Source organism: Leptodactylus fuscus, chromosome 2, assembly GCF_031893055.1.
Source record: "Leptodactylus fuscus isolate aLepFus1 chromosome 2, aLepFus1.hap2, whole genome shotgun sequence".
In the NCBI taxonomy this organism is placed as follows: Eukaryota; Metazoa; Chordata; class Amphibia; order Anura; family Leptodactylidae; genus Leptodactylus; species Leptodactylus fuscus.
This window is the reverse complement of record NC_134266.1, coordinates 215,190,846-215,213,195: the sequence shown is the minus strand read 5'-3', so window position 1 is coordinate 215,213,195 and position 22,350 is coordinate 215,190,846. Positions and strand designations below refer to the sequence as shown.

At 41.9% G+C, this 22,350-nt stretch overlaps 1 protein-coding gene across 1 annotated transcript in view; it reads right to left on the bottom strand.

The window, feature by feature from the left end:
* Positions 1 to 22,350, bottom strand: part of ACVRL1 (activin A receptor like type 1) — a 64,546-nt gene that overhangs the window by 10,001 nt on the left and 32,195 nt on the right. The window contains exons 7-9 of the mRNA XM_075265532.1: positions 16,959 to 17,234; positions 15,467 to 15,664; positions 5,832 to 5,962 (exon numbers count right to left, since the gene is read on the bottom strand). Coding sequence (XP_075121633.1) covers positions 5,832 to 5,962; positions 15,467 to 15,664; positions 16,959 to 17,234 — 605 coding nt within the window. The remainder of the gene's footprint in view (positions 1 to 5,831; positions 5,963 to 15,466; positions 15,665 to 16,958; positions 17,235 to 22,350) is intronic.

Genomic DNA, 22,350 nt, shown 5'->3' with positions numbered 1-22,350 from the left:
ATCATAGTATTTCAGAAGAAGGGCCAAAACAAAGCCTCCACCACCCCACAATTCACACTGAATGGCTCCACACTGGAGAAAACCAACAGCTACACCTACCTGGGGCTGGAGCTCAGCCAATCAGGAAGCTTCAAAGCAGCAATAGAAACCCTGAAAGCAAAAGCCTGCAGAACCTTCTACGCCATCAGAAGACAACTGTACCACCTCAAACCACCGGTGAGGGTCTGGCTGAAGATATTTGACGAAGTCATCTCCCCGATCCTTCTCTATGGCAGTGAGGTCTGGGGCCCAGCCACCTACCCAGACCAGTTAAAGTGGGATTCCAGCCCAACAGAGAATTTCCACCTGGAGTTCTGCAAATACCTGCTCCATGTCCATCGCAACACCACCAACATAGCCTGCAGGGCAGAGCTAGGCAGACTCCCCCTATGTCTCACCATACAGAAGAGGGCGCTAGCTTTCCAGGCACACATCCAGGTGAGCAAGTCCGACTCCTACCACCACCAAGCATGGCTAAGCCACCTGAGCAAACCAGACATTCAACAACCAAACAACAGCCAACCACCAAACCAAAAACACCAACAGATGATAACCAAGGCCGAAATAAAGGCGACCACAGAGGCAAACAGAGAGCGGTACATTGAAGAATGGAGAAACGAAATAAATAACTCCAAGAAACTCACCGTGTACCAATCCCTACAAAGGGACTACACCATGGCCACCTACCTGGAGAGAATACGCCACCCCAAGCACAGACAGACCCTGAGCCGGTACAGACTGAGCGCCCACAACCTAGAGATAGAGACGGGGTGATACAGGCAGACGTACAAGCCACGGGAGAAGAGACTGTGCCAGCACTGTGACCAGGGGGCCCTAGAAGACGAGACCCACTTCCTGCTACACTGCACCAAATACTCAGCTGTGAGGGCCGTCTACTACCAAAGACTCTCTGCCCACATCCCAGACTTCATATCTGCAGACGAGAAGAGGAAACTCTACATCCTACTGGGAGAAGAAGAGGCCACTGTGGAGATCGCTGCCCAATACGTGTCCAGCTGTCACCAAACAAGAGGAAGATGAGACTCCACGGACTGTTATATTTATCCCAAAACACCCACCCCACCCCACCCCCACCCCCCCATATAGCAGTCACCAATGAAGAGGAACACGAGACTCCACGGACTGTTATACCCCAAACCAACTGCCCCGCCCCACCCCACCTCCAACCCCCCCCCCCATATAGCAGCCACCAACGAAGAGGAAGATGAGACTCCATGGACTGTTATAACCCAAACCCCCCCCCATACCCACCACCCACCCAACCCAACGCCCCCCACCCCCCACCCCCCCCCGCCCACTTTACTAGCTTTGGCAATGCCAAATAACTATTCGGACGTGCCAATAAAGCATTTTTGATTTGATTTGATATACTGTATATCTGGGACATCCAGTCCCCCAGGTTAGGAGATACGAGCTTTGGAGTCTCAACCACTAACTCCCACTCCTCGTTAGTTAAACGACTCACATCCCTCTCCCAGCAAGACCTAGACGGAATGGGAGACCCTCTTAAAGCTTGCGGACAAACTTATCGTGAAACCCAGTACAAAATTCTTCTACATTGGTACCACACCCCAGCCCTCCTCTATGTTAAACCCCAATATTCCCTCTAATTGCTGGAGATGCCTTTTGGGTCCAGGTGCTCTTTTTCATATTTGTTGGGACTGCCCTCTGATCCGTCTTTTTTGGCTGGAGGTGAAGTCCATGATGGATACAATCTTCCCTCACGCTGTCCCCCTGGACTCTCTGGTTTATCTCCTTAACTTACCTCCCAGGCCCCTGGGTAAACACCCTTCCTTGCTGTTTTTATATATTTGTACTGCAGCTAAGTCTCTTATAGCTCGCCACTGGAAAAGTACCCAACCCCCTTCGGCCCCCTTTCTACTTGCTTGTATCAAAGATGTTAAGTCCCTGGAGTTTCTTACTGCCACTCTAAATAATACAGTGGAGAAATTTCGGACCATCTGGGCACCTTGGGACGCGTACTGTTCTATACGTGGTTTCTGATCCCTCCCATCCCCCCCTCCCTTTCCTCCTTGTCTCCTGTCTCTAGTCCTGTGTCTCCCTGTCTCTCTCCGTTGCTTCTGTCAATTATTTTTGACCTTTTGCCCTACTGTAGCAGTGGTTTAATTGCATTATTGCTTATTTCGACTGTTTTTTGTTATTCTAGTGGTTGATTCTAGTATATGGTTATTTGTTCTCTTTTTTGAAAAAATTTAATAAAAATCACAATTGGAAAAAAAAATTCTGATATGTCACTAGGATATACCATAATATTCTGTCTGCTGAGGTGCAGCACAACTTGAATGGGCGCTTATCCTGACAGCAGTTTTCTGGCGTAGTGACATTCCCTGCTACGTCATATTCAGAGAATTGAAATACAACTCCTTTCCCTGCAATATTAAATCAATTCTTATGGTGGTAAAACACCTGCATGGCATGACTATATGTATACCATTTGTATAATTCTCTGTAAGTTCAATATATTGGGATGCACAAATTTTGGGTATCTGGAAAGTAAAGGAATAAAATGTCTTTCTGTTTTTAGCACTGGTACAGTTTCAAGATATGCTTCCTAAGCTGAGACATAATAACATACCGTATTTTGTAGCAATGTTCTCATATTCATTTGCACATTATTCCAGGATGTGTTGTTATCCTGATGTGCCTTTAGGAGGAGATGGTTTCTTTCCAACATGGGAAGTCACACCTTACAATTAGTTCCCATTTCCTCATACTGGACCACACCAAAGTTTTAATAACATGTCTTTAAAAATGCAAAACATTTAGCACCAGGCATTGGCCGTGTCTTATGGAATATTATTAGAATCAGGTTAATAAATAATGGAAAAATGAAAATATTATGACAACCTGTACCAGAAATACAAGCAAGATTGTTGTCAGATTATGGTGTACCTGCATTTTAGGCCAAATGCCGGAGCAGCAGTGTTGGGTATCAAGGCTTTATACACATAATAGAAGATTAGCCTATTCATTACCTTGCACAGTATAACACACAACGCCTCATCAATACATCAGTAGGTTTACAAAAACAGATGTCAGATGGATCCACATGGCAGCCCTCTGGTAAAATGTTACCCCTTATCAACCCAGGCCAATTTAGTTGCTTTGAAGTGAGAATGAAACAATAAGCGCTAGTTCACACGTAGTTATTTGGTCCAGATTTTGACACGGAATCCATGTCAAAATCCAGGTCAAAAAACCGCCTCCCATTGAATTCAATGGGAGCCAGTCATTTCCTTTCTTGACACCGCGTAAACCGCTGCAGTGTCTGCAGCAAGACAATCCCTCCGGACTAGGCCCATTCATTTGGGCCTAGTCCAGAGCGGAAAGCCGTGAGTGTCGGAAGCCGCAACAGTCGCAGCTAGCTGCGACAGGCACATTTTGGTCCAGATTCTGACGCGGCTTCCTGCATCAAAATCTGGACCAAATAACTAAGTGTGACCTAGCCCTAAGGTAGATTTATCAAGATAATATATGCTGGTTACTGTTTTATTCTTACTGGAAAGCAACTAAATTAACCCGGTTTGACAAGGGGTAACATTTTACCAGAGAGCCTCCATGTGTCATCTGTTTTTGTAAATCAATTGAGGTATTGATGGGACATTGTGTGTTATACTGTGCAAGGTAATGAATAGGCTAATCTTCTATTATGTGTATAATTATGTGTATACATCTCATGGTGTAATTCCACTGGAAAAATAATATTTAAGAGCACTGCCATGTCCATTTACTTCCTAGCCACTTTTCTGACACCTACTGTATTTTTAATATTGGCCTATAACTTTTACAGCAAGGTCTGTGTGATTAGTTTATCACATTTCAGGTTAGAAAGTTGTTGATGCAAGCTAGTGTAATCCTGTCTCGACCCTTATGCCGGACATACAGTACGTGTAAGATAATGACTGGCTGCAAAGTGTCAGGTTAGTCGTCCATGGGATAGTTGTGATCCAAATAGCACAAAGTGGCAAAAGTCTGGCTAAATTCATTTAATCATGACATGGCATGACATACACAAGTTGATGGTTGTTCAATATAGCCAAAATCAGACATTTGGACTGACTTCTCTCCCAGGTATAGGCTTTAGATGCCCAGATAGATGTATTTCTTGTTGGGGAATACACACAAGACTACTGTATTATTATATACTGGTGTACTGTTTGGAAATATGCCAGTATTACTCATTGTGCCCCAGAGCGTCACATCTGTGGTAGCTGTTAAAATTACAGGTTTTTCAAGAATGCATAATGGCCTGAAAATGGGTGTGTATATGGTTGACTATTAGTATGTTGTGAATGAGATGTGAGCAACTTCACCTATAAAACATGATTAATCTAAATCCTATTGGGAGTTAATGTAATAAATTTCATATATTATTTATTTTTAGGTTTACTGTTCATTTCATGGTGCTGACCATTTGAGGGTATACAATATAACATATAATATATAAAATACATAAAACAAGTACAATACGAACAGTGACCAACTGGCGCAGTGGTATAGAGGGTCCTGCCTGCAAGTGCTAACAATCTATGAGGGAAAGAGGATAGAGACAGAAGGATAGAAGATTTTCAGATGGTGCGGTGCGGTGTTTGATATGGAGGATGCACAGGATAAGTTTTGTAGACAGTTGTGTGATGAGCAGATAAGTGCAGAGTGCAGTAGGAGGTCTTGAGAGGATTGGAGGCTACATGTGGGTAAGTAAGGGGAGATTAGGTCAGAGATGTATGGAGGGGACAGGTTGGGGATGTCTCTGTATGTCAGCATTAACATATTAAACTTTATTCGCTGAGCGTTCGGGTTTCTGTTTGGGGAGTCCACTTGGGAATCCCCGAACAGAAACCTCATCCGCCTAAAAAAGTGGTTACCTTTGGAAACCCGTGGACCCTATAGACTATGATGGGTCCGCTGGGTTTCATCCTGAAAAGGGCACTTGCAGGACTTTTCTCTCTACATTTTTAAAGCGGAATGGGGAATGGATTTCCCAGGCAGAAACCGGGCACAGGTGTGAACCTAGCCTAAAATAGTAGTGATATTGGAAGTCCACTGGTATTAGTTTCTTAGGACATGTAGACTTCCACTGGAAAACCTTTATGGCTGACATGGGTATTTTCCCAATTAATGACTGGACATAGCTTAGAACTTACTACTGCTTTATTTATTTGATTACAAGTTCACTTCTTATGACCAGGCTCTGTTTTTTTCCCATATGTATGGATTTTAGTACTGTTACTGGGAGTATATGCGACTGTAAGATCAACAAGGCTAACCCATGAAGCAGAATTGTTTGCTACCATATTTTGTACACAGCTCTTATGGGATGCCTTTGCCTTCTCTCTGGAGTCTTCAGCTGTTGCTGACACCTGGGTCTCTTCCCTTGTGTCTGATCTTTCTTGTGCAGCCGCTAATTCTTTAGTGCCAAGACCAGATGTGAAAAGTTGTTGGCCAAAGTGAATAAAGAAGCAGGATGCATTTCTGATGGGTGATGGCGGACAGCTCTGACTATGCACATCTCAATCCAAATAAAAGCTAACAGATTACTGAACATGGAACAGATGACAGAATGTGCATGTTATGGCTCTATTTTCATTTTTCCATTTGCTTTTTTTTATGTTATTTGTGGTTTTTCTACTAAGTTATAAATGGATTAATTGGATCCAATGAAAAAGACCTGTGTTTTTTGTATGTAATGAAACCATTATGATACTATGTTAATCTATATACAACATGAAATGTGACATTGCTTGACTTACTTTATCTGAACTCCAAGTGTTAGGAATATTTGGCCTTTGTTGGTCAACACAAACAACTTTCTTCATGTCCTCGAAACTTGGATCATGTGGAACCATGTCATAGAATGGAGGCCTGTAGTCTTCAACCATACCTAAACCAGCCACAATCCAGGAACAAAGTGAAGAAACATTTATTATATATATGTTCTATAATGGGAATATTAGCAGGTACAGAACTACTGTTACTGTACTATCTGGTAAATGTGCCTAATAAATACACATTTGTCTGCACCATTTGCTAAGTGACGATATTGGGGTTGCTGTACGTACCCTATGGTCAACAACATTGGGTGCCATACTGAAAGGAAGTAAGATTAAATAAATTAATACATTAGGGTTGCAGCTAGAAATGGATTGGCCCCATAGCAAATGTTTAAAGGAGCCCTTCCCTAGCGGTCATGAAAACCAATCTGTTCACATTGATCAGATAGCAGGCACTGATGTGATACCTAAATGCTACAGTCATGACTGGTCATCTACATGAGCTTGTACTAGAATGGTAAACCCATTTCTAAAAGCAGCTTAATTCAGAGTGACAGAAACTGCTGATACGTGGACATAATAGCACAAAGAAAAGGTCACCTAATAGAGGGGGGTAACAAGGTGACGAGATAATTTTTTTTTTAACTACAACAGTTCTACTGCACCATCTTACTTCATTACTTTCAACAATATGATTTTACTTGCTATTTAGACATGTTACTATCTTCATCTACCGTATATACTCGAGTATAAGCCGAATTTTTCAGCACAGTTTTTGTGCTGAAAAAGCCCCCTTCGGCTTATACTCGAGTCAAGCAAAAAAAAAAAAATAAATAAATTGTTTTTTTTGAGGGGGGAGGGGGGGGGGGGTCTACGACCAGCCGCAATAGTAATGTATAGAATCTCCCATAAAATAGTGAAAAAAAAGCTTTAAAAAAAATATATAATAAAAAAATAAAGTAAATAAAAGTTCTAAAGCACTCCTTTCCCTAGAATACATACAAAAGTAGAAAATGACTGTGAAACACATACACATTAGGTATCCCTGTGTCTGAAAGTGCCCGGTCTACTGAATATAGGGTATCTGCAGTGCTCCTGTGCCGTCAAGAAGGGGTTAATAGGAGCACTGCAGATACCCTATATTCAGCCAGGCTGAATTCCAAGTGGGGAAAAAAAAAACAGTCCTCAAGCTCAGGGAAGGAGCAGACAGACAACCAAAACACCCCCTCCCCTTCCCCAGCACCCAGCAACTACTGCACCCAAAAACTCCGACCATTTTAATTTTAGAAATTTTCCAGTAGCTGCTGCATTTCCCCCCCCTCGGCTTATACTAGAGTCAATAAGTTTTCCCAGGTTTTTGTGGTAAAATTAGGGGCCTCAGCTTATATTCGGGTCGGCTTATACTCGAGTATATACTGTATTAATTTCAGGTAGCATTCAGGTAGGGTAAAGCACCATGGAATTAATGGTGCTATATAAATCCTACTAATAATATTATAAATGTGAAAGTTTGTGTGTTTGGATGTTTGTTCCTCAATCACGCAAAAATGGCTGAAATAGATAGGAACCCCGATTAAAACATAGGGTATTTTTATCCCGGTAAATGACGTCACTACACGATCGCAGTGATGGAATTTAGGTTCACACAACACTAAAGGACCTGTAATGATGTCATCACAGGTCCTTGAGCCATTCTCAGATAGTATCATGCTAGGTAGTGGGCGGAGCTACACACTATTTTGTGGGCGGAGCTATATAGGATGAAGCTGGACAGTGTGAAAGCTGAACAAAATGGAGTTTCAGGAGACTACAGAAAATGCAGGCTGTGTGTGGGCAAGAGGAATATATCGGGTGTAGAGTTTCAGTGAGTACTACCGGGAATGTGTTGTTCTGCCTCTGATTGGGGAGGGGGGAGAACTTTGGCACATTTCAGCAACATCCGTTCAGCCCTTTGTAACACAGAAGCTGCTCAGACAGTCACATAACCAAACCCCTGAAATCACAATTGCCCGATGTAGCAGAGTTTAGGCAGTGCTGTAGCACACCTCTATAGTCTCTCCATATGTAAACATGTACATACAGCTGGGTATCCTATGCATATGCAGCGATGTAGCAGAGGTGAGATGCGGGAGCAGGCTGATCGAACTGTGGCAAATTTCTGCAACATCTGTTCAGCTGTTTCCAAAACAGAAGCTGGTATGACACTGACATAAGAACACCCCTCTAATCCAAATGGCCAGATGTAGCAGAGCTTAAGATGCGTTGTAGCACAGCTCAGTACGCTCTCCATATGCAGAGATGTACATACAACTGAGTATACTGCGCATATGCAGCAATGTAGCAGAGCCGAGACGCGGGAGCAGGCTGATCATCCACAACAGCAATTGTCTAAATGTAAGCAGCTCAGCGCCAACACCAACCCGCAGACGAAGTCGCGGGCAGATGCTAGTTAACAATAATAATAATAGGGTTTCAGAAGAGTGCCATCTGTTGGTGATCTGTTGTTTCACAAGCAGTCTGAGGGCCCCTTCACACGGAGTAAACGTGCGTGTATTTTGGCAAGATACACGTGTAAAAATACACGTGTAAAAATAAGACTCCCATTGACTTCAATGACATTTTACACGTGTATTTTGATGTGTTATTTTTACACGTGTATTTTGCCAAAATACACGCGCATTTACTCCATGTGAAGGGGCCCTTTAAGTCTTTTTGATCATGTTATTTTATGCAGCTTTATTTTTCAATACCAGTTTCTATATCATTGTATATTTTAATGACAAACATACAATGAGAAACATATTTATTATCTTATCTATCCATTGTACTAAAACATTTATTTGTATTGAATATATCATCATTGGGAAGGCTCGGCAGAAGCAATCTCACTTCTGTATGGAAAAATTTACTGTTGTGAATTATTTACCTGCTAGACTTACCAGCAGAATGCCAGAATACCACTCCCCCATCTGAATGTAGGAAAGAGAGATGACACCATGAAGTGCCTTCAGAGTGCAGTGTGAATTAGTTTTGTATCTATTATGGGGTGCTCTGTTACCCCAGTAAGTGTGGTGGCTGTAGGGCCCTCCTATAGTACCGTAACTTAAATGAAATTATTTATTTTTTAATCAAGTTTTATTTTAAACATATTTTTAAAGGATTTTTGGTGATGTTTTTCAAATTTTTCATTTTATTATCTACATTAAAAAAATAAAAAAAAAGTCCTAAAAGTCATGCAGTTCTGACTCTGGCCACATAGCCAAATAATATACCGAGACTTCCTGTTTTCTGTAGGAGATTTCTTTGCAGCACAGCTATCATGTGTATGTTGATAAGACAAAATCCATCAGTTGGAATAAGTGATTTCACAGCTTATCTACTCCCCTCTGTGCAATGATCTGTGCAGAGGTCATCCAGCATGCATAGATAACACTACTATAGAAGTGAATAGGGTCTATTATAGACTAGAGATGAGCGAGTACTGTTCGGATCAGCCGATCCGAACAGCACGCTCGCATAGAAATGAATGGACGTAGCCGGCACGCGGGGGGTTAAGTGGCCGGCCGATTTCAAAGGGGAAGTACCAGGTGCATCCATTCATTTCTATGGAGCGTGCTCGCTCATCTCTATTATAGACCATTGTGTCTGTGGCCCATAGTCCATTTCAAGGAGACAGGAAGCCACAAACTATTTTAGGCTTAATGGCAAGAGCTGAAATTTAAAGAGTTTTAGGATTTTTTTTTAAAAAAATATAGGTAACGCTACAAAATTAAAAACAACATCACTTTAAATTCTTAAAAAATATGTTTCATTTAAAAATATGATTTAAACAATGGATGATTTCCTGACCACACTTTCCCTGTGTACCATAATGATGCCATCTGCTGGCTACTACAAGAGTTGTGCTCCAAGTCTCTACTCTACAATACCTATTTACAATGTGCTGAGAAGGTGAGCTGTATCTGTCACCTTTAGTGAGTGGTGTGATCATTTGTTATCTACAACCCTGATTCCAAACGAGTTGGCTCTCTGTGTAGAAGGTAAAGAAAACAAGAATGCAATGGTCTGAAAATCTGATATAACTGTGTGTTATACACAATAGAACACAGAACACGTATCACAAGTTGAGAGTTAGATGCTTTTCCATATCATTTGAAGAAATTGATATGACAAATTAATGGCAGCAACAAGTCTCAAAAATGTTGGGAAAGGGTCACATGATGGGTCACTGTGTATAAAAAGAGCATGTTAGAGAGGCAGAGTTTCTCAGAAGCAAATATGGTCACAGGGTCACCGATCTGTGAAATTCTGTGTCTAAAAATTAGGGAAAAATTTCAGAAAAATGTTTTTCAATGTAAAACTGCAAAGACTTTGATTGTTCCACCATCTAATATACAAAATAACATCAAAAGATTCAGAGAATCAGGAGATATCCATGTGCACAAAGGACAGCACCGATTGACTATTTGATGCTTATGATCTATGGGCCGGTGTACGGGAGGAACACGGATGACATTCGTGTATATCCTGTGCACCGATCGTGCGCAACCGGCTTTACTCTGTAATGTATCTTTTTGTCTGTACTTGAACCCTACAATTTGTAAAGCGCTGCGGAATATGTTGGCGCTATAGAAATAAAATATACTATTATTACTATAATTCCCATCTTGCAAGTTGTGATGCATTTGCTACTCACAAGCATCCACATGCACTCACTTCATTTGTTTGTTTTTTTATTATTATCATTATTCATCTCACTTTTTTTCTTCCTGCTATTAACACCCACCAGACATTCTAGCTTCATTATTGCTGGAGGAATTCTGTGGGTGAATGTCAGACTCTGTATCACTGTTGTGACTGAACTGCAAAGCTGGAATGTGTCAAATATGATCCCCTAGCAGGGTCTATTTTCCACATCACAACATGCACTCTCTACCGTGGTGCCACTCTTTTCTGGTGGAAATTGCCGTGCATTCAGATTTATGGCAAGAGGCTGCAGGAAGCATGGCAGCGCTCCAAGCTCCTGTGATGCTGCTAGTTTCCTAATCAGTGTTGAATAAACAGAGTGCTGATTGAATGTAATGGCTGCTTTAATCACGGACCCGGGCGCTGACACCAGATTACACTGTTTATAATTTACAGCTAATCCTTTGTGGAAAACGCAACCAGCCGAAATCAAAGGGCTGATTAGCAGGCCCGCCGTGTCCGTTTTGTTCCAATGGACGCCTCAAGTTCTGCTTTGTCGCATCTTTTTTTTAGCTGCGCAATTAATTGTCATGTGTAATGAGAAATAGTTCACTCGTGTGGAAGTGTAAAAGATATACAGGTCTGTGCAAGCTGCCACATATTTATAGCAGAGGATTAGTGGCACTGCTATGAATGTTTTACAAGATGTAGCAGATTTACGCCTAATACCCTATTAACACATTACAATTACAGATGAGCGAACTGATTCGGAATCTGGATTAGAGCAAAGTTTGCTGATTTGCACAATCCAGCCTGATCCACTAGCCAAATAATGCTAATCATCTGTATGATTGTTTCCAGTTTAATTAATAAATTACTGTCTACGGGGGATGGGGGGGCAGTACACAAAAGTAGGGGATTTACATATGGACTAGTTTACATATGGCCTAATATTGTCTGATAGTTGACTGCCTTAAGGCCCGGGTGATAGAATTGCAGTGGAGAAAAACGCGGCAATTTACAGTCCCTGCAAAGTGGATGGGATTCTAGTGAATCCCATCCACATATTGCGGAAAAATATGCACAGCGTATACACTGTGATCTCCAAAACCGAGGCAGTTTGGGAAATCGCAGCATGTCTGTTATACCTACGGAAACGCCGGCAGCTTTCCTAAAGGTATAATGGTAGCAGAAAGTCTGTGAAAATCACTACGGGAAAAACCATGATGTGTTCCCACCACAGTTTTTCTCGCAGCACTTTTTTTCTGTGGACTGCTACATGGGGTCTTAGCCTCAAGGCGTTTTCCAATGAATATAGCAATATTGAAATTTGTAGACAATTAAAAGTTATACATTTTTACAAACATATTTTTTTTTTCTTAAAAGTTTGCAGTCATGATAGGTTGCTAATAGATATTACTATGAATGCAGGAACTTTCTTAGGTCTGGCAGATATCAGAAACCCAGTCATGATTTCCTAAGGCTCCGTTCTCACAGAGTAACGCGCCACTCACGTGTCAGAGCGAGGCGCTTCAAATCAGATCCCATTGACTTCAATGGGTGCTGGCTTACTCGTGCTACACATTGAATTCAACGGGAGGCTTTATAACCCATTGATTTCAATGTGTAGCATACGTAGGCCGGCACCCATTGAAGTCAATGGGATCTGTTTTGAAGCGCCTCACTCTGACACGTGTTTACGTGTCTAAATGAGCGGCGCGTTACTCCGTGAGAATGGAGCCTTATTGTGACTGGGATATCAGGCATGGACACTACATGGACATGAAGATAACCCGGCCACAATAAGGAAATCATGACTGGGTTTCTGACAAGCCCGAGACCATAGAAAGTTCCTGCATTCATGGTTGTATCCATTGGCAATTGATCAAGACAACAGCCTTGTCATCACTAAGATAGTTAGAGAAAATCTTAAAAACTCTGTAAAAGCTTTTTTTATATTTGCAAAAACTTTGTCTACAAATTTAAATCTGGTTATGTTCATGGGAAAATCCTTTGTAAACATTTATCCCAGTGGCTGAGGCTGGATGATACATCTATAGATTGTCTTGCCAAAGTTTTTTAGGCCGGGGCCCCAACAAAGTAAAAACACTGCAATTCTGATGTGACATAAACGCCGCAGCAAACACTGCTGCATATTACAATAGCTGTAAAGTGGATGGGATTCTTGCTAATCCCATCCATACATTGCAGAAAAATATCAACAACGGACATAAGCGATTTAAAAAACCATCACATTATTGTAAATCGCAGCATGTCAATTATACCTACAGAAAAGCTGGCGTTTCCCATATAGGTATAATCGAAGCAGAAAATCCGCAGAGTAAATTCTGCAGACTTTCAAAAAAAGCTGCGTTTCCGTAACATTAGGCCTCATCCTAAAACAGCATATATACTGTATTGTGTAAAGTATATACCCCAATTTTTTAGTGCAAATTGTGCCACGGTTCTGTTGCATTTTCATTAGTAAATATGTGGCACTGTTTTCTAAGTGTATTGCAATTGTGATACTTTACCACATGCACAAGTTGCATGGCAACTATATCCTTCCTAATCAAATAAAGAAGTGAACATTATTAGCCCTGAGGAAGAGCTATAATACCAGACATAGCATAAGGTAAGCCTGCATTGGGTAAAAAGAGCATTCATGGCTTCATTTAAAAAAACTGCACTTAGTGTGGTCAGAAACAATATTTTAACAGTTTCCCATGCAATGTAACATTCGGCCCCCTAGTGGAATTAACTATAAATACAATTTGATGTTTTTCTATATACTACAAGTAAAGTAAAAAAAAATATATATTAAAATACATTTGAAACATATTGAGATGCAATTCTCACAGAGGTACTGGATCCTAGTCTTAGCTCTGAGCATAATGTAACAAACACTGCACTTCCTTAGGGTACATTCACACTGAGTATACGCTCAGCTCATTCTGAACGTAAAACACGTTCAGAATGAGCGCGTACAAAGCAGATCCCATTCATTTCTATGGGTGCCGGCATACGCACGTATCACATTGAAAGCAATAGGGAAAAAAGCAGCCCATTCATTTCAATGGGGAGCGCACGTATGCCGATTCCCATAGAAATGAATGGGATCTGCTTTGTACGCGCTCATTCTGAATGTGTTTTACGTTCAGAATGAGCTGAGCGTATACTCAGTGTGAATGCACCCTTACAGAGCTTACAGGTCCGCTCACATTTATAATCTGCACTGAAAAAGTTGTTTGTGATTGAGAAGATTTTCTTTAAAGGGATCCTATCATTAAGACTAAATGTTTTGTGACTAACACGTAGGAATAGCCTTAAGAAAGGCTATTCTTCTACCTACCTTTAGATGTCTTCTCTACACCGCCATTCGGTATAAATCCCGTTTTTTGTCGGTATGCAGCAACCATTTTCTTGTGGCCAGTGGGCATGTGCAGTCGGCTTTGCCCTGGGCCCAAGGCCTAGAAGCTTGAAGCCAACACCGGAAGAAGACACGTGAAGAGGAAGTTCCTGAAGAAGATGGAGGCGGCGCTGGAGAGTTCTCTCACAGCATTGGGGACGCCCCCAGTGTTGTTTGGGCACTGAGGCCCGTCCCCAGTGCTGCGAGAGAACTAATTTGCATACCGGTAAAAACCGGGATCTCTACCGAACGGTGACACGGAGAAGACATCTAAAGGTAGGTAGAAGAATAGCCTTTCTTAAGGCTATTCCTACGTGTTAGTCACAAAAAATTGAGTTTTAATGATAGGATCCCTTTAAGAAACAATCCTATTTTTATTGCAAAGGGTCGCAGTACATCTCATCTATAATGGGGTTTACCCTCTACTTCGATATAGATCTAAATTCATACAAGGACACATTGAGTTTTTTTGTCAGATGTCTTATGAATCCAACAGAAAAAAAATTGTCATTCTGCAGTGTTTCCATATGTTCTGTACATATGGCACATAATACAGCATTTTATGGCCTCTTGCAAATGTTTTACAGTATTTTACTTATCTGTGTCTTTCACAATTTGATATATGATTATTTTTAACATTCTGCATTTTTGCTCTCATCAGGTTACATCCCTCTTACCACCACCAAAGTCTGTTTTCCCTTATATTGTGAAGCAGGGCCATAACCTTAGGTAGTGCAGAGATTGTAGCTACTCCTGGGTCATGCTATCACTATGTGCATAATACTACAGGGGATCTGAAGGACAGAAACCCGAGCACTAGTGTGAACCTAACGGTAGCCATGTATTATGATGCTATGTCTATAGTCCTGGTATTAGGGTATCATTTATATTATTCTTATAGTGTGACATGGCAGAATGCAATAAGCCTCTCCTATGACTGTATTTACTATCCATGAGACATCTGTGTTACTTAGTGCGTTATTGTAGAACTGTGGCATTATTACTATTAGAATTATTACTGTGGCAGCATTATTTGTGTTACTTTATATTTGTCAGTAACCATGTATTTTGGCTTCAGTGGTTGATTATTAAAGAGTTTGTCCAAGCAAACCTTTTCTATTTTAAATAGGCCGGGGGGGGGGGGGGGGGTAATACTACCATTTGCTCTTCCTCTTCTACTCTGGATTTCAGTGAATGTGCAGGTGACTGAGTGAACTACAGTATCTGTATCCTTCTCTATACACTGTGTTCTCTGTCCCATCATTATTATTTTGGTACTGTATGAATTTTTTACTATCTGTTGCTATTTGTTCTGTTGAAGTCAATGAAGCCCATAGAGGTGTATGGATGTGGTTAAGCATTCTCAGAACGCTGCATGGTACTGGATGTGCTGGTACAATACATACAAGTACTGGAAGTAGGACTACTTCTCCTTAACCAAAGGTATTTCCTATTGATGCTAGAATCAAAGATGGTAGAATAACCATTAATAGGAGAGGAATAGATATACAGAACTCACCATTTATAATTGTTCTCCTGCATATTTCCCACAATACCAATCCATATGCCCACACATCTGTCCGTTTGTAAGACTCAAATGAATCTGTGCAGATTGTTTCATCCAGGACTTCTGGTGCCATGTATCGTTTTGTTCCAACCCTTGGATTGCTACCAATATCAAGGTAGTCACCATTCTGAGTGTGTATCACTGCAAGGCCTGAAAACAAGTTACAGTTTTTTATCTCATTGCTTTACATTTTAAGCTGTGTTCATATGGACTATATATGGACATATATGTGGACTAGGTGGAAAACAAGTGGATCTCATTATTATCTATGTAATGTGATTTGTCAGAAATGGCAAATAATGCTGGCTACAACCAGTGTTAAAGAGGATGTCCAGTTTCCACAAATAAATGTTATTGTTTGTAAATTGAAAAGTTATATGGTTTTCCACTACACTTTCTGTTTCAATTTCTCACAGTTTTCTTTTACATCTAATGGATAAAAATCATGCCAGGGTAACGTGATATACAGTCATGGTCATGTGATGGTCACACAGGTACACAACTTGTCACAAGACAGATGTCTGGTTACTGAGTGTGACTGTAACAAGCTCTGCCATTGCATGACCATGGACTGTACATCACATGACCATGGACTGTATATCACATGACCATGGACTGTATATCACATGACCATGGACTATATCACATGACCATGGACTATATCACATGACCATGGACTGTATATCACATGACCATGGACTGTATATCACATGATTATGGACTGTATATCACATGACTATAGACTGTATATCACATGACCATGGAATGATTTTATCCCCAGGAAGTAAACAAAGAATGACAGCAAGGAGAGATCTAGATACCGTGATGAACTGATACAGAAAGTACATTGAAAAATTGTATAACTTTTCATTATACAAAGATTAGCATTAATTTGTTGAAATTGAATAACCCCTAAGGCTAAGGCCCCATGGGACATCCCACAGCAATAAAGCGCTGCATGAAAAAAACGCGGTGGCAACGCATTGTCGTTCTTCCCGTAGCGCTTTAGACAAAAAGTTTGCGGATATTTCATCTGCGGACTTTCTGTTACAATTATATCTATGGGGAAATCGCCGGCGTTTCCATAGGTATAACAGACATTCTGCCATTTCCAAAACTGTGTTGGTTTTGGAAATCGCAGTGTGTCCGCACTGTAGTTTTTACTGCAAAGTGCGCATGGGATTCGCTACAATCCCATCCACTTTGCCATTACTGTACAATGTGGCGTTTCTGTCCTGTGGGGCTCCAGCCTAAAGACAATATTTTCTCTACAACATATCAGTGCTTTAGAGTTAAAAAAGAGCAGAAAAATGTAAAAAAAACTCCATGTTTTGTTATATATAAACACAATGTTGCTATAAAACTTATTTGGATATCTAAATAAAATGATGAGATGCAATGAGTCCCAATGGGATTATGGACTGCTATTACTGCTAGTTCATACCTAGATCTGCAATGCAACATTGTTTATTGGATTTCACCAGGATATTTCTGCTTTTCAGGTCTCTATGCGCAATAGCAGGCTTTCCTTGGGTGCCAAATATCTCCACGTGCAGGTGCACCAATCCATAGATAATAGATAATGCAAGCTGTAAGCAACCTTCTGGATCAACAGTTGTCCTCTGGAGATAGTCGTATAAAGATCCATTGTCATGATAATGAGTAATAAGCCACAGCTGAGTGCTGGAGTTCCGAGAAGTCATGTCAGATGCAATAAAGCCTACAAAAGGCAGAAGGAGATGCTAAACATGTTATCCAGCTTCACAAAATTACTTTTCATAATTATTTTTATCCTGTTTAGCAGTGTTAATGCTGGTCTACCTACCAATTATATATTGAGGGGGACGTCAGAAACTGGACTTCATTGATGTAGCTAAAAATGGTCTGTATTTAGGGAGGTCACTAACTGGGTTGTCTGACCTCAAATATAATATACAAAAATGGCAACGATAAGCAAATAATCTAGGTTAGAGTTTACTGGAAAGTCTTCAGATCCTTTTTATTTTTCACTTTTGTTATTTTATGGCCTTGTACGAAGATAAAAAAAAGATCCAAGTCCCCCCCCATCAATCTGCACTCAATACCACATGATGAGAATGTGAAAAAAATGGCCAAAAATAAAAAAAAGTAAAACTATGACACTAGATTTTTAGAACTGAGGCCTCCCATTTCTCTTGATTGGCTAAGAGTAAGTTCACACAGGTTTTTTTGGTATGGAACCTGAGGCGGAGGCCGCCAATCCAAAAACCGGGTATCTGACTGAAAACTGGTGCACTGCACCGGAATCCAGCCGCACACTCTGCTCCGGATTAGGCCCAATGAATGGGCCTAGTCCAGAGGAGGGTGTGTCTTCAGGCCAAATCGCGAGGCGACTAGGCCTGAAGAATAAGCATCTCGCTTCTTTTACCGGGAGCTGGAAGAAATGGCTCCCGGAGAAAAAGGCCTGAGCGGCTCCCATTGATTTCAATGGGAGCCATCTTTTTGGTCAGGGTTTTGAGGCGGATATGGCCTCCAAACCCTGACCAAAAAACTCAGTGTGAACTTACCCTTAGAGTTTCTTGACCTTGATTTGGCAAAACACCCCCATCTGTATGAAGTCTCACAGCTGACTATCAGAACAAAAACCAAGCCATGGGGAAGAAAGGACTGCCTATAGAGAGACAGGATTGTGTGTAGGAATAGATCTAGAGAAGGATGCAAAAAAATTCTGCTGCGTTGAACATTCCCAAGAGAACAGTAGCCGTCATAATTCTTAAATGGATGTATGGAACAACCAGGACCTTTCCTAGATCAGGCTGCTCTGCCAAACTGAAAAACCAGTGGTTGGGCTCCAAATATCCTGTGTGCAGATGGAATAAACGTCCCAACTCAACCATCACTGTGGCACTCCAAGCTGGGCTTCTTAGCAGAGTGGCAAGAAAGAAGTCTCCACAACAAAAGACATACGAGAACCTGCTTGGAGTTTTAAAAACAAACAAACACCTAAAGGACTCCAAGACGGTGAGAAACAAGATTTTCTGGTCTGACAAAACCAAGAACTTTTTGGCCTCAATTCTAAGTATCATGTGTAAATAACACCAGGTTCTGCTCATTGCCTACTGCTCAATACCAACAATACAGTGAGGCATGGTGGTGGCAGCATCGTATTTTGTTTGTTTTTTTAGCAGATGGGACAAGTTGACTGGTAAGAGTTGAGAGAAAGTTGAATGGAGCAAAGTGCAGATACTTTCGTGATAAAAACCTGATCTAGAGAGCTCTGTACTGGGCAGAAAGCCAAATGCAGTGACCCTAAGCACATAGTCAACACAACATAGAAGTGGCTTAGGGACAACTCTGTGAATGCCCTTGAGCGGCCCAGCCAGAGCACTTACTTAAACCCAATCAAATATTTTTGGAGAGATCTAAAAATGGCTATCCTCTGACCCCATCCTACCTAACAGAGCTTGAGAGGATCTTGAGAGAAAAGTGGTAGAAAATCCCGAAATACAGGTGCACAATCCTTGCATCATCAAACCCACTGGAGGCTGCCAAAGCTGCTCCAACTAAGTACTGAGTAAAGAGATTGCTTACTTATGTAAGGCAATGTTTTAGCTTTCCAGTTCAATAAATTAGCAAAGATTTTAATTTGTCAGTATGGGGTATTGAGTGCAGAATGGTGAGGGAAAACTTTTTTTCCCAAAAAAACATAACAAATTGTGAAAAAAATGAAAGGGTCTGAAGACTTTCCAGATGCATTGTATATGGCACCACCTGGTGTTTGAAGTGTATAGCAATGCGCTTGGTCCATGTAGTGAGCTGAGTGCTAAGTGCATAATGAAACTTATCTACTGCAGAGAAACTGACAGAAATAGTTCTCTGCCCTGCTTGTCAGCAATGATGGACTATAGTGTCAGCTGCCAGAGGGAAGAGGAGACCAATTCTGTTCCATGCCACCCTCCACAGCACAACGGGGACAAATAGAAACAAAAAATTATTTTAAAAAATGCATTTTGTACGCCATAAAAACTCTAAATTTCTTCAAAACACTCTTGGATGAAATCTAGTTCTGTATAGTTTTTTTTTCTTTAAGATGAGATAACAATAACATGTTGCATAATCCAAAGTCATGGTAGAACAGGTACCTGCTACTCCATTCCAGACATCCCCCACGTGCAGGCAGGGCCGGCGTCAGCGCACGGCATAGTCGGGCAAGTGCCGGGGCCCCAGAGCCTCTGGGGGCCCCCCGGCACTTGCCTGTCACGATTCCAGCTCATCGGCGTCCGTCCGCAGATGAGCTGGAATACATACGCGATTAAAACAGGAGCTGTGAAGCTTTAAAGCTCCGGCCCGGCTTGCGTGTGTAGGCGCGATGACGTCATCACGCATACACACGCAAGCCGGGCCGCAGCTAAGCAGGAGCTGAACTCACAGCTCCTGCTTTAATCGCGTATGTGACTGGAGAGAGGAGCGTCGGGGAATCGATGGAAGGTGAGTGATGGAAGGTGAGTGTTTGTTTCGTATTAAATATAAAGGTGGAACATAATGAAGGGGGCCCATGAAACTGGGGGGCAAATGAAGGGGAGGGGGGGGGAACGGCATGACACTGGAGAACATGAAGGTGGTGGGGAGAGAACGGCATGAAACTGGGGACAAAGATGGAGGGGGCCCAATGAAACTGGGGGGCAAATGAAGGGGAGGGGGGAACGGCATGACACTGGGGCAGATGAAGGGGGTGGGGAGAGAACAGCATGACACTGGGGCAGAGACGGGGGACATGAAACTGTGGGCAGATGAAGGGGGAGAACGTGATGAAACTGGGGACAGAGATGGAGGGGGGACATGAAACTGGGGGCAAAGGAAGGGTGTATATGAAACTGGGGGAGAGATGGAGGGGGGGCATATAATTTACGGGTGACTGTAGGAGGATTGTACTGTGTGGGAGCACATGCTAAATGAATGAGAATGGGTGGAATCAACAAAAGTGGGTGGAGCCAAACTTGCCGCGGCGCACAGAGCGCGCCACACATTTTGCTCCTCTTTCTTCTCTTTAAAAATTGGGAGGTATGGCGTTGGTGACGCCACACTCCTGCATGACGTCATTTGCTTCATCTGCGACGCACAGTGTCTCGACTCCCCCGCCTCCTTTACAAGGGGGCCCACTGAGGCTCTGTCGCCCAAGGGCCCATAAAAACCTGGAGCCGGCCCTGCGTGCAGGCACATATCTCCGGAGGAGAGCGATGCCCCCAGGATCCACAGACTGCTCGGACCTTGCCATTTACACCAGTATGAGGCCAAGAGCTAAAGAGATCTCTAATAGGGCACCCATTACAATGGTGAATTCCCCTTTAGTACCCTCACTTGTTACCACATTGTAGATTGAAAGCACACCCTAATGTTGGTCTGTATAGGCTGGTATAAGTGTGGTGATAAATCCCAGGGGTTAAAGAAAAGTCGCACCCTGCTGCCCTTGTTAAAGTGACGATTCCGCTCAATCCATCCTTCAAACATAAAAGAAATGATCAAGGAACAGTTTAAAAAGAGGGAGATGAGGATGAAGCCAATCTCCAGCTATCGATTTGTAATGTAATAATCTGCTGGCCTCGGTCTACAAGATGTCCCACAGGGGATTATCAGGTATGAAATTAGTGAGATGAGTCGGGGTAAACAGTCAAATACAATCCCAACGTTTCTGGATAATAGGACATGACCATAACAAATGATATGTTAGCTTTTGGGGCTTGGCATATAAAACAGGTTGAAGTGAGATAAAGGCCCATCTTATGGCTCTTGAGGAGGTAAGTTCTGTATAGTTAGATGGTCGCTGCTAACAATAATTTCCTTTGGTAGTTTTAGGCGAAGGCCCCACGTAGCAAGCCACAACCAAAAAGCACTGTGAGAAAAATTGTGGAGGAAATGCAATGTGGTTTATCTCGCAACGTTTTCACAAATTCCGCAGAGTTTTCCTCTGCGGACTTTCTGATTCCATTATACCTATATGGAAACCGCCATCGTCTCCATAGGTATAATTGACATGCTGTGATTTGCAAAAATGAGTGTTTTTCAAATTACAGCATTTCTTCTGCAGATTATTTTCTGCAATGTGTGGATGGGATTAGCCAGAATCCCGTCCACTTTGCATTTAATGGAAAACGCTAAAATTGCGGTGTTTCCGCTACGTGGAGCCCCAGCTTTAAAGTCTGTTAAGTTCAATGATAAAACTCCATGTGCCTTATATAAGGCTTCCAATATTCCATGTTACATGATTGCAGTCGCTTTCCTGTGTTATGTCCTGTTCTGCTCTAAACGATTTCCTCCTGTCTGCACCTAAGTCTAGTCCTCGAACAAACCTGTAGTGACATGGTCATAAACAACAATTCAGACTGAAGTCTTGTAGAAAACAAGGCAGGGAAGCTGCACCTATAATACTTGGAACAGTTGGCAGATAACTTTGCCACCGGGGCCCAGCATATCACAGATAAATAGGTTAGGGTCACTCTCTGAATCAAACAACGTTTTCCCCTTGTGAAGCGTTGGCTCCATTGCAGAGATATTGTTGTTTTTGTTAATATGCAAATGAGCTCTTTGGAGCAATGAGGGCTTTGTCATCGCTCCTTACTTATATGTATACTGACAAAAATGGTGATATCTTGGAAATGGAAGGAATGATTCACAAGGGGAAAACACTGTTTGATTCAGGGTGTGACCCTAACCTATTTATCTGGGTTGACATGCTAAGTTCCAGTGACAAACTCCCTTAAATCTTGCCATTTGGGCAACAGCTATCTCCCCCATATTTCCCATACACATGTAGGCTCAGCCCAGCCAACATCTGCTGTATCATTGTTGTGAAGGGCCAT